The 12467-nt window shown below is 44.4% G+C and overlaps 1 protein-coding gene across 4 annotated transcripts in view; it reads left to right on the forward strand.

The window, feature by feature from the left end:
- The first annotated feature begins 2395 nt into the window (after positions 1 to 2395).
- Positions 2396 to 12467, forward strand: part of MICU2 (mitochondrial calcium uptake 2) — a 70734-nt gene continuing 60662 nt past the window's right edge. For 2 of the 4 annotated variants that reach the window (XM_032496480.1, XM_032496481.1), the window contains exon 1: positions 2396 to 2635. In XM_032496480.1, the coding sequence (XP_032352371.1) occupies positions 2438 to 2635 (198 nt within the window). In that variant the 5' untranslated portion in view covers positions 2396 to 2437. The remainder of the gene's footprint in view (positions 2636 to 12467) is intronic. The other 2 variants (XM_032496478.1, XM_032496479.1) reach the window with 2 other exon arrangements.

Below are 12467 nucleotides of genomic sequence, written 5' to 3' on the forward strand. Positions count from 1 at the left end.
GTCTGAGCACATCACACACACGCGTACACACACACATGCATGCACGCACGCACACACACATGCAAAACACAAGGCACAGCTTTTCAAGTAGGTTTAAAGATTTTCAGCAAAAGAAAATAATTAAAAATGAGGGTTTTGTCTTGGGAAATAAATTCCACAAAAGGAACAGTATATTTCTGTAGGTTTGCTGCCTAAAGAATGGAAATTGGCACCCTACAGCTTCACTTGTGCCATGTAATTACTCACTCACATTTCCTTCACTGAATGTCTAATATGTGCTGAGCACTGTGTTGCATGCTGAATAAACAGAAAAATAAGATATCCTCACCCACGAGGATGTCAAACTGTGGGAGAAATACAGTGTTCTTCAAACATGCCAAATGCTCTAATAGGAACACGCATTTATTTGGGGCTTGGGGCTGTGACTATGTGACAGATGTCAGCTTTCATTAAATGTGTACTGTGAACTGTGAATGAGGCAGCATGTATTTACACAACTACACAACTGTGTTTTATAGCTGTGGTTTCTGGAAACCAAGAACAAGCTTCAAGATAGGACATCCAGGATGTCCAAACAGACCCTAAAAATCCTGTAATCACCAGGGGACAGTAATAAACGAGATGTCAATAATCCAGAAAATTAAGACATAAGCCAAGAGCCACCAGAGTTGGTGGAAGTGGAAAAACAGACCAGAGACTGACGAGGTCAAGCCAGGTAAGGAGTATGAAACTCTCAGGTTAGGCCGGTCATCATGGACTCACAGACCTTCAGGAAAGCTCACCTGAGCTCCGAAGGCAGGAGTAAGCCAAATCTCCAAGAAGACAAACCGACATCTTACGGCTAGACACTGCCTGAAGAATGTTCCATGTAATCCCCCAACCCCAAAACATGAGAGGCTTGTTTACAGTTGAGAAAATGGAGGCTCAGAGAATGTAAGTAATTTGCCCAAAATCACAGTGATCATCCTAGTAGAGCCAGGATTCAAACACTGTGGTCTGGCACACACAGCTGTGCACCATGAGCCATCTGCTTCCTGCTGGGGAGGCACAGTGAAAGGGCTTCCAGCAGCCAAGGAGAGGGGAAGCTCCAACTGCAGATCCACTAAGACAAGCTGGCTATGGAAAAGGGAGCGAGGGCTGGGGCCGACCATGACAAGAGGATTCAAGGAGTTAAGTGCTCAAATTAGATTGCGTGTGGCACTTGTTCTGTTTTTGGTTTCTTGTTTGTTTTCCCTGACTTCAAGATGGCTGTGGTTACGTGATGAGGATTCCTGGCACCTCTGTCGTTGGCTGTCAGTTACTGCCTGACCAAGTAAAGCTTCTGATGGCCTAGGGACACTTCAGAGGCTGAACAAAGTTGAACAATTAAATTTACTCTGAAAAGGAAAGACCAAGGAATGGAGGATCAGAGACTGCAACACAAGGGCAAGCCATCTGCCTCAGCTAAGTCATTCCTTACGTGCAGTCATTTCAGTACGGAGGTGTCTCTCCAAGCCTGCCCCAGGGAAAATACCTGGGTCCCAACGGTAGGGACACGGGGTAGGTGGGCTACTGCATCTGACCGGTGCCAGGTGGGATGAGAGCCCCACCACTTTATTGGAGCAGAGTTTACACCCCACACTCAGCAAACAGAGACTGCCTGGGGTGAAGAGTGGCTTTGGAGGATCACTGAAAACTACTTCATCAGTTAGATGGCTGGGTAGGATTTGATTTAGCAAGAGCCAAGCAGCAGACAAGACTATTAAGGACAGGAAGGATGAAAAGGCAGATGAGGAAGGCACTCTTTTTTTTTTTTTTTTTAAGTTTGTCCGTTTTGCAAGATGAAAAAAGTTCTGAAGACGGACGGTGGTGACGGCTGCATAACAAAGTGAACGTACTTACTGCCACTGACCTGTGCACTAAAAAGGCGTCAAAAAATGGTGTTGTGTACATTTCACCACAATCAAAAAAGACACTTAAAAAAAGTCTGCTTAGGTGCTGAAGCAAGACAACTCGGAACAGCTTTTTTTAACGAAGGTGTTTACCGAGGCTGGGCGAGCTGACGTTACTCTGGGCGGCCGGTGAGAAAGCGCGGACAGGTAACGCCGCTTTGCGACCCCAGGTAAAAATTCCGAACCCAGCAGGCCCGCGGGATTCTCAGCAGACCCCATTCTCAGGACCGCAGGGCGTCTCGCCCGCGCCCAGCACGGGCCCGGGTCGCGCTGCTGCGATCACGCCCACCGGGAAGCGGGCTCCGGGCTCGGCGCGACCAACGCCCTCCCCCGAGGCCCCGCCCCACTCCCGCCCACGGCACGGCGAGCAGGCTCGGGGCGGGGCGAGGAGGGGAGGGAGGAGTCGGGGGCGGAAACCGCCCGGGTCTCGCGACACCGCAGGCGCGCGAGTTCTCGGACCGCCGTGGGAAACGGCGCGGGTGCGAAGGCGGGGCGCTTCCGCAAAGATGGCGGCGGCGGGCGGCGCGCGGCTGGCGGCCTGGAGCGGAAGGCTGAGGCGCGGGTTGTCTGCCGGCCGGCGGGCCTTGCCAGGGCCCGTGGCGGCGGCAGTGGCCGGCGTGGCCCTGGCGGGAGCAGGAGCGCTGCGATACCACGGCCGCGTGAATGTGGCGGCGCCCCAGGGCAGCCTCACCGTCGTAGCCCAGGTACGGGACGGGCCCGGTCCGGCAGCCCCGCCGCGCCCCTCGGTCGTCGGACGCCTGTGGGCGGGGCGGAGGGGGCGGGTGAGGAGCGGGGTCTGGAGCCGCCCCCCGCAGCCGGGCGACGCCGACCCGCCGGTGACGGTGTGGGCGTGCCCTGTCCGCTCCCTGCCCCTCCGTCGGCCCCGGGTCCGGGAGGGGCGCTCGGGTCCGCGGGGGGGGTCCAGGTGCCCGCCCGCCCACCACTGCGGCGGGACCGCCCCTTCTCTGCGCGGCCTGCTCAAGTTGTCCTAATAGGTGACCTTCTAATAAAAATGTCAGCCATAAAAATTGACCGGTTGATAATTGCCAGGTTTCCTGATCAGCTGTAAGGGGCATTATCGCATGTCGTAAACCTGAATGCTTCACCGCACTCAAGTACTAAGCAAAAGATGTTTCTTCTAAAACCTCCATGTTTGAAGGTGAAGGTTATGTTCCCTGTTTAAATATAAAATTGCCAAGTAAAATACTTGAAAATTTGAAAAAGAGTGCTACTTTTGAAATATTTTATGGACATTTTAATTTTAGTAAGTGTGTGAATTTTTTGAAAATTAAAAGCTGTATTTTATTCTTTTTGTTTGTTCCATTTAAATTATACCTTTCTAAATGCCTTGAGTTCTGAAAAACTCAACAAATACAATAAAAGAGAGAAAAGCAGGCCTTGTGGATTAAAATTAAGTATTGACAGATAGTGTTTTTTCACAGCATTAAGATGCCACAGAGTTAATACGTAACAATAACTCTCCCCTGTCCTCATCCATTTCTAATCACAGATAGGAGGGTCTACCTAATAGTGTTTTATAGCATTTTTTGTTAATCTTGTGTCAAGCATTCAATTTATTGTTCATTTTTGGTTTGTTTGCCTCTGTTCTCAACCCCTTAATTCATCTTGTTTTAGGACCCTTAGTTAATCTCCCCAAGAGTATCACTTTAATCACGTAATCTTCTTCAGAAACCGTTAGTGCCTCATTCTCCTAGGATGAAATCCACGTCTTTAAATTTTGTCATTCAGAGCCCTCCATGGTCACACTCTGGCATAATCACTACTCAGACACAATCAAAGGAATTCACTCCGTGTGCCCAGAACGTGGCTTCGGCTTCACCCCCTCAGCAATCTGTAGATACTGGTTTCTGTTCATCTGTCTCACTGTTTCTGTGGCCCGCCCTAGCCTGCTTGTGTTTTGAATCCCTGACAGCGCACTGCAGGCTTGACACAGGGTAGTATTCTGAATTCTCCCAGCCCCTCCCTCCCCTCCAGCCTTTGGTACTTCCAGCCAAGCTAACGTAATACACAAACCATTTTATTGTCAGTGTTTTTCAAGGTCTGTTGACACAGCATTTGCTTGGCCTGCTGTTGGACCAATTTAAAACGCTGATTTTCATCCTTTTGCCACTACAGTGGACTTGAAGATGACCTCACCTTCCTCTCAGCAGCAGTGGCTGGATATGGCAGGAATTGAGGTGCCTATGATTTGAAAACTCTACTTCGTTGATTCTGATAACATTTCCCTAGAAGGAAATTGAACACTTTTTGGGTTCCCATTGTGACCAAAGCTTGCATTTGTGTGGGTCAATCAGGAGTTAAGGGTAGAATTCAAGGTCATGAAATAGCAAGTAATTTGGAATTCCCCTTCTTTCTTTCCTTTCTTTGCACAATTACCAAAGTGCTGCCCCTGCCAGGCAGTATGCAAGGGGTGAGGACTCAGGACCTAGTGCAGGTGCTTCCAGGTCTGGGAGGAGGGCAGTTTTAATACCGGGTGGTGAGTGCTGGGTGCACTGGTGGGGGCTGGAAGCGCACCTCACACAGCCTTGGTGTCCTGAGGTGGGTGAAGAGTATCGCAGAGGTCTGAAGGCAGGAGTTCAGCCCCTTAAGAGTGTGAGCTGCAGAAGAGGAGGGTCAAACCAGGGGTAGGTGATGGCGGGGAATCTGATCCTGACATGCCCCTGAAGTCATATGATGAGAATTTCATCTTGAGGATGGCAGGGAGCCATTGTAGGGGTTCTTAACCTTCATGGTCCCCAAGAATTCAAGCGTAGAATTCAGGGAGTCTGTGAACTTCAATCGAAAAAGATAACATTTTTGTGTTCATTGACCTGTAACTGAACATCTTCAATTGTGAAGGTAGGCAACTAATGAGTTTCAGGCATACAGTGTAGTGTAGTTAACCGTAGTCATCATGCTGTAACACTCGATCTCCAGGACTTATTCATCCTGTGTCACTGAAACCTACTACCTTTTAATCAGCATCTCTCCATTTCCCCAAGTTTTTGGCATCCACCACTCTACTCTATTCTTCTGAGTTCCACCATGTAGGTTTCATAAATGACTGAGTTCATGTGGTATCTGTCTTTCTGTATCTGGCTCGCTTCACTCAGCATGATGTCCTCCAGGTTCATCCATGTTGTTTCAAATGGCAAGGTTTCCTTTTTCAAGGCTGAATAGTGTTCCACCATGTGGTTGTGGGTATGTATTGACATCCTCTTTAACCATTCATTTGTTGATGGAAACCTAGGTTGTTTCCACACTTCGGCTGTTGTGAATAATGCTGCAGTGAACATGGGAGTGCAGGTGTCTCTTAGAGAAAGTGATTTCACTTCCTTTAGATACACATCCAGAAGCAGGATTGCTGGATCATATGGTGGTTCCATTTTTAATTTCTGAAGAACCTCCATACTGTTCTCCATAGTGACTGCACCAAGTTACATTCCCAGCACCATTGCTGGAGGCTCCCTTTTCCCCATATCCTCTCCAGCACTTATCTCTTGTCTTTTTGAAGCGAGCCATTCCGACAGGTGGGAGGTGATATCTCACTGTGGCTTTGATTTGCATTTCCCTGCTGATTAGTGGTGCTGAGCACTGTTTCATGTATCTGTTGGTCTTTTGTATGTCTTCTTTTCAAAAATGTTGATCAGGTCCTTTGCCCATTTTTTAATCAGGGTTTTTGTTTTTGGGGTTTTTTGTTTTGTTGTTTTGCCATCGAGATGTTTTGAGTTCTCTATATATTTTGGATATTAACCCCTTATCAGATGTATGGTTTGTAAATATTTTCTGCCATTCTGCAGGTCATCTTTCACTCTGTTGACTGTTTCTTTTGTTGTGCAGAAGCTTTTTAGTTTGATGTAGGCCCACTTGATAATTTTTTGCTTTTGTTACCTGTGCTTTTGGGGTCATGTCCAAAAAATCATTGCCCAGACCAATGTCCAGAAGCTTTCCCTATATTTTTATCTCATAGTTTCACTGTTTCAGTTCTTACATTTAAGTCTTTAACCCATTTTGAGTTAATTTTGTACAAGGTGTGAGACAGGACCAGTTCATTCTTCTGCGTGTAGCTGTCCACCGTTTTTTTTACAGAGATTATCCTTTTCCCATTGCATGTTCTTGGCACCCTTATCGAAGATCCGTTGACAGTGCATGAATTCACTTCTGGGCTCTCTTTTCTGTTCCATTGTTCTGTATATCTGTTTTTATGCCAGGACCATACTCTTTGGTACCTTCTACTTCTGGTTGTATTACTGTAGCTTTGTAATAGATTTTGGTTTTGGTGGGGAGGTAATTAGATATAATGAATTAAGTTTATTTATTTATTTTAGGGAAGTACTGGGGATTGAAGCCAGGACCTTGTGCATGCTAAGCACACACTCTACCACTGAGCTGTTCCCTCCCCTCTGATTTTGAAATCAGGAAATGTCTGCTTCCAGGTTTGTTCTTCTTACTCAAGATTGGTTTGACTTTTCAGGGTCTTTTGTGGTTGCATATGAATTTTAGGATTTTTTTTCTATTTCCATAAAGAACGCTGTTGGAATTTGATAGGGATTGCATCGAATCTGTAAATCACTGAAGTCTGTTGCTACTGAGAGGGTGAGGATAGACAACTGAGCGTTGGGTGTGGCAACGGGAGAGTTGTTGGTGACCTTGATAAGAGGCATTTCAGTGAAATACTGAGGGCAAATTTAACGGGAATATGTTGAGGAGAGACTGTGAAGTAAGGAAGCAAAGAAAGTGAATAGATGCTTCTGTCTAGAAGTGCTGTTGTAAAGGGCATTAAAAGACTGATCAAGGGACACCAGACCAAGGACAGATGTTGTCTTAAGATTTGGGACAATAGAGGGCGTCTGTTTGCTGGTGGAATGATGTAATAAGGAGGCAAAAAGTGGTACAGCTCTGGCGGGGTAGCTAGAGGTTGAAGTCCCTGAGGAAGGAAGTTACCTGGAGTCAGACCCCTGGTAGAACGGTCAGGCTTGGAGACTGGCAGGTTCTCCTCCTCCATCCCTACAGAAGGGAGAGCAGAGGGCATGGCTGCGACAGGAGAAGCTGACGGTGAGCCGCTCTGGGAAATTGGGGGGTGGACTCAGGGAGACATGGGTGGGTCAGAGGGGTGGTCATGACTGCTGCTGGCGCGAACACCCAGGGAGGCGGGGAGATGGGCTCACCCGCAATGAAAGCTTCATCCCTAGCAGCAGTTAGGATGAATGTGGGCCCAGTGCTGCAGGCTTGTCATGGCTGGCTTTTGGTGAGACTTTCCAGTATAGCTAAAAAAAAAATTACCTAACAAATTATTTTCAAGAAGCTTTGGTATTACGAGTTTACTATGAGTATATATTGCATCATGGCATTAAATTTAAAAATTATTGAAATTCTAAAGTAGCAAGAGAACACCAAAGATAGTTTTTTCTTTGATATTATTTAAATTCACATTTTGAATTCATTTTACCTTTTGTGAGTACAATCGGACTAAAACAAATGGTCACAAATTTTAAATAAATAAAAGCAAGGAATGTGGATCATGTCTAAGTAGTCAGAAATGTGATAACTTGGAAAGTGGTTTTGCAAGTGTCCTTAGATGTAGAACTCCTTTTCTGTTGCATATCAGTGAATGTTTTAAAAGCTCAAATAATGTGATTTAAGGAGACAGAGCTGTTTTAATTTGCCCTAAGAGCCCTAAACAATTTGTAAAATTAAACTGGCATCACTTTCTTTCATTTCAATTTGTCTGACTATATTTGTGGTCATTATTTTTGAGAAAGAGGGGAAAGGACATGACTAGGACATTAGCAAGCATAAAGCTAGAATATAGTGCAGTCTGCTTGGAGTGGAGTGTGCTTGTGTGCAGTGTGTTAGGTTTAATGATAGTACATTTAATATTGGAATGCCAAGGGCAATGAACTTGATAGCAACATACAGAAGTTTAATAACTGTGAAACATTGTAAGCCTAGTGAAGACTAAAGCTTTCTTGCAACAGTAAAGCAAGAATGCAAAGAAGTTTTTATACTTTATTGCCTCAGGTGAAAATGTCTGTAGGAACAGATAAGTGATGACAAAGCTTTGATGTTAATAAAGCCAAATGGAAGTCAAAAATCAAAGTGTGTAAATGGCCAGATTATGAAAAGAAAGATGACAAAGTTGTACCCTGTAATTAGATGTAATTTGTGCTTTTGGCATAGCTATTTGTCCTGCATGAATGAGAGGCTGTCTTACCTTCTTCCCTGCGTGATGGGACAGCATTTATATACCCTACTGTAAATCTGTGGAGGTGCTTTCTGGCGGGTGGGGGTGGGGAGCCAAGAAAGGAAGAAAAACAAATTTTAATATAAAAGTAGAAGCATTTTTTAATCTGTCCTTTTGCAATTTTATTTATTTAGCTGAGCCCAAGTTAAAAATGACCATTTCCTCTTACTCTATAAAGCATATGTTCTGGTAGATAATGTACTCAGACTAATGCTTTTGTTACTGTGAATTTTGGAATTTTATGAATTATAAAGTGCATAAACATACCCTAAGCCACCAATAGTGGCAGTATATGAGTTCAAAACTTACAGTTTGAAAAGTGGTAAATATTTTCTAAAGTAAACCATAGCAAATGTAGTCTCTTAATAACCTGCTCTCCATAAAACAGATAAATAAATTTCAGATAAGTAAATAACTTCAGTATAGAAATGATACTTAATGAGTCCCATCGTCAAGCACAGCCTGGTCTATAGAGAAGATTTTCTTTGAGGTCTGTGGAAGTCCCATGCATGTGCGGCATGTGGAATAAAAGCTGTGATTACTGCTCATTAAGACATGCGGCCTTATAAAACCTCCCATTCGTCCACGTGTGTGTGGTATGATGTATGTGTTATGTGCCAACAACTCTATAGCTTGAGTGTTTCCTATTGCACACTGCAGTTCAGGCGTCTCCTTCCTCAGTCCTCATCACCGAGCTGATGTGCCCTGGAAATGCAGACCATTTTTAAAATTAGATGAAACCAACCTTAAATAGGAAGTAGAATTTTTTTTACAAATTGTTCTAGATACTCCAAAGCAAAATATGATTCACTTAGTATATCTGCTGTTTGGGAGAACCAAGTCATTTTCCTCATTTGCTGGTATACACAATGAGAAGATTATTCATTTAACAAATTATAAATGGGTTGGTTTCTGTGTCTTTGAGTCTGTGCAGTGTATCAATATCAAGAGATTAAATCACACTGTTAAGTGTTTTAAAGACAAAATCTTTTTCAATTTAAATTTAGTCATAATTGACCTATTAAGAGCAGCTTAGTTTAGAAGCAGATCCCTAGTAGGGCTTCTGCCTCTGTTCAGACCCACAGCCCTGGGGAGTTCTGGAGCGCCTGCAGTCGTGCAGGCCGGCAGGCGGGCCAGGAGCCTGCACGGGCGGCGTGCACAGCTCTGCGTGCGTGGCTTCTGCGGGTGCTCAGAGCTGTGGCTGCAAAGGAAGAGCAGCGAACACTGAGCACGTCCGAACGGCTCGGCTCGGCTGACTGGGTCCTGCTTGCGCTGGCATGTGCTGTGAAAGGCTTCTCTCCTCTGGCGGTTCTCGCCCTCAGACTCACCAAGTAGAATACTTGGGTGTGGAGCGGGGGAAGAGTCATTATAAGGGGACATCGCAACTTACCCAGGAAACTGTCGCCGTACGTAGAGGACCGTCAGTCTTCTCCTGGGAGCCAGAGGCACACTTTTCTTTTTGAAAGCTAATACTAACCATGTTTTACTTGTAATTAAAGCTTGACTTAATTTATTTAATACTGCAACTGTTTTGTTTTTAAATTAGGACTTGGTATTTTATTAGTACTGCCATTAGGCAGTAATTAAATCCATCTTAAATTGCAGTCTTGAAAACATTGCTTCTTGAAACACTAAAGAAATGCTATTCATAAAATAATAAATAAAATGGTTATTGAAATTTCTTGAGTACATCAGGAAGGGAGTCCCAGTGGTTGGCTGTGTCTTAATTCTGAAAGATTAATTATGGTGACTTCTTTTCTTATTAAAATATGTATGTATTATAAAAAATTTAGGAAAAAAGACAAAAACATGTAAAAACCTTCTTTCCTCTACCATGACTTGAAAAGACTAGTCACCGTTAAAGTTTTGGTTGCTGTATCTTGAGTGGAAAGGTTTTTATTAAAATCCGTTTAAAACTTTGCAAGGCAAGATGAAGGTATTAACAATGATTGTTCTTTCACGTCATAGAAACAGAAACACAGCTGACGGCTCTGAAGTCAAGAGAGGCTCCACAGAGGGTCCGTGCAGCCGAGGCGGGCCGTCTGCCTGTGGGGCCCGCGCTGTCTTCCTGCCCCGCGGTCTGCTCTCACCCGCCTTCCGCCTCAGTGTGTCCCTGGGGACAGCCGTGGGTCTCGGGCCTCGTGTGCCCACTGCTTCCCCGTGCGGAGCAGCGCCTGGTTTGGGGAGGCGGCCGGCGTGGCTCTAGCCAGCGGCAGTGAAAGGGTCCAGTGATATGAGGACCAGAACTGTGCAGATATACGTGTAAGATTTTATGAAGCCCAAGCTTCTCTTCAGATTTTTTACACAGCAGTGATGTCCTCTAGTACTTTTCTTTACTCTGGCTACACAGCAGTTGTGTATTTTTTATCTTAATTAATCTGCTTTCGCTGGTAGAAAATGTAAGACATTTTTAAAGGGCTTGGAATTAATAATTTTCTCATTTTATGCTTCCTCCTATTGAGAAAACTTTTTTTTTCTTTTTAATTTTGAGGGGTGGGGCGGAGGGTGTAGATCAGCAGTGAAGTGCACGACCCCCAGTACCACCATTTAAATAAAGAAGCCTAATTAGAAGAAAAGGAGGGGAAGGGAAAAGAAAAGAAAGATTTTTTAAAAAAACTCTGCGGGGTGGGGGGAGCAAAGAAAAAACCAAGAGACCTCTGCAGTCATATGTTAAAAGTGAATTGTCTCACATTCATCTCAGTTATTTAAAGTTAACTAACTGTATATCCTATTCTAACATGAGCAGCACTCACAGTTGGGCCTTCTTTTGTTACTGTGTTTTGCTGTGTCGTCACTCAAGTTGCTGATTCACCTTTGTCATTTATTCTTAATCTCTGAGCACCAGGATGCTTGCCTGTGTGACGCGGGGTTAAGAGCCTCTGCTCTGAATGTTTAGGTTACCTTCCTTGTCCCTTCAAGGTTCTTAATATTCATTCTTCTTTACATTATGAAACATTTCGAGTGTTACACCTAAAATCATTTCACGTTCACTGTTTTGATCCCATCACTGCGTTGCTCTTAGCTTTTGGCTGACAATTACCCCCAAATCAGATAGTTTACAGTATTTACTTTTGCTTTATGATATTTACTCTTCCTTTTACCCCTGCTTCACTTCTGTTCTGACTGTCCGTGCCCTTTCCTAGCCCAGTGTGCCTTCCACTAGCCCTGGTGTACTAGCTTGTCACGCTCCAGCTTTATAAATGTGCAGGTGCCCCTGTTACCGTAATCCTCTCCCATATGTCTCCACGATCCATGGTCCGCGAGCGCCTCCGCAGGCCTGTTCTCCTTACCCTCAGCATGCAAGCCAGGCGGGTATTCAAGTCCTCGGAGTGTACCTATGATTTCATGCTAATATTTGTAATAGTGATAATAATATAACATATATACAGTCTTTTATTTTAAGTTAAAAGAGTATCTGAGCAATAGCCATAAGTATTTAGAAACTAATTTTACACTAAACAAAGTGACAAAGTTCATCCAAGTCTTTAAGTATTCAGAGTGACTCTTTGGGATTTCACTAGCAATTCAGGTTTGGAGATTTGAGTTGCCTGAATCATTGTGGAACTTCAGGCTCTATTTTAGCCCAGAAAAAATCTGTTCCTTCTTTTCCCTGCTCTCTTCCCAAGATTTTTACTAGGATTATTCTCTTGACTATAAAGAAGACAGGAGTAAGTTAGCCACCAAATAAACTAACAGGGTGCATGTTAAAAGAAAAATCTTTATCTTGACCCCTGAGAATTTCAGAATCTTCTGTGAGAAGCAAAACCAGTGAAAATGCGTAGTGTCTAAGTTGTTACACTCATACTCTAAGGGTAGGCACGGAGGGAGCTAGCCTGTTGGGTGCAGGCCTCACTGTTGCCTGGGCAAATGCTGGCGTCCTGCTGACCTAGTATGTGAGTCACGGGCACAGCTTTATCCTCTTCCCACTGCTTGAAGGCTGACATGTAGACACTCAGGTATCCTCATCTGACGCCAGCTGCTCTTAAAGGCGAAGATGGTGGTGGAGGAGTAGAGTAGAAGTGGTAAAGGGGAAGGTCTCTTCAGCTTATTTATTTAGCAGTTGAGTACTTTAGTTGTGCTTGGCGCTACCTTAAAGCAAACAAACAAAAACAGTCTGTTCAGTTTTTCAGTCATTATACAGAAATTCTATTATGAAATCTTTTTAAATCTTCACTGTTACAGAATCTCCAGAAATTACGAAATGAGAGCATGAATATCTCATCAAGAAATATGTCCAAAGTATCAGGTAAAGCAAAAAGGGAGACTTTGGCAAATCCTTGCCAGGTCTTAAA

Source organism: Camelus ferus, chromosome 14 (assembly GCF_009834535.1).
Source record: "Camelus ferus isolate YT-003-E chromosome 14, BCGSAC_Cfer_1.0, whole genome shotgun sequence".
Lineage (NCBI taxonomy): Eukaryota > Metazoa > Chordata > Mammalia > Artiodactyla > Camelidae > Camelus > Camelus ferus.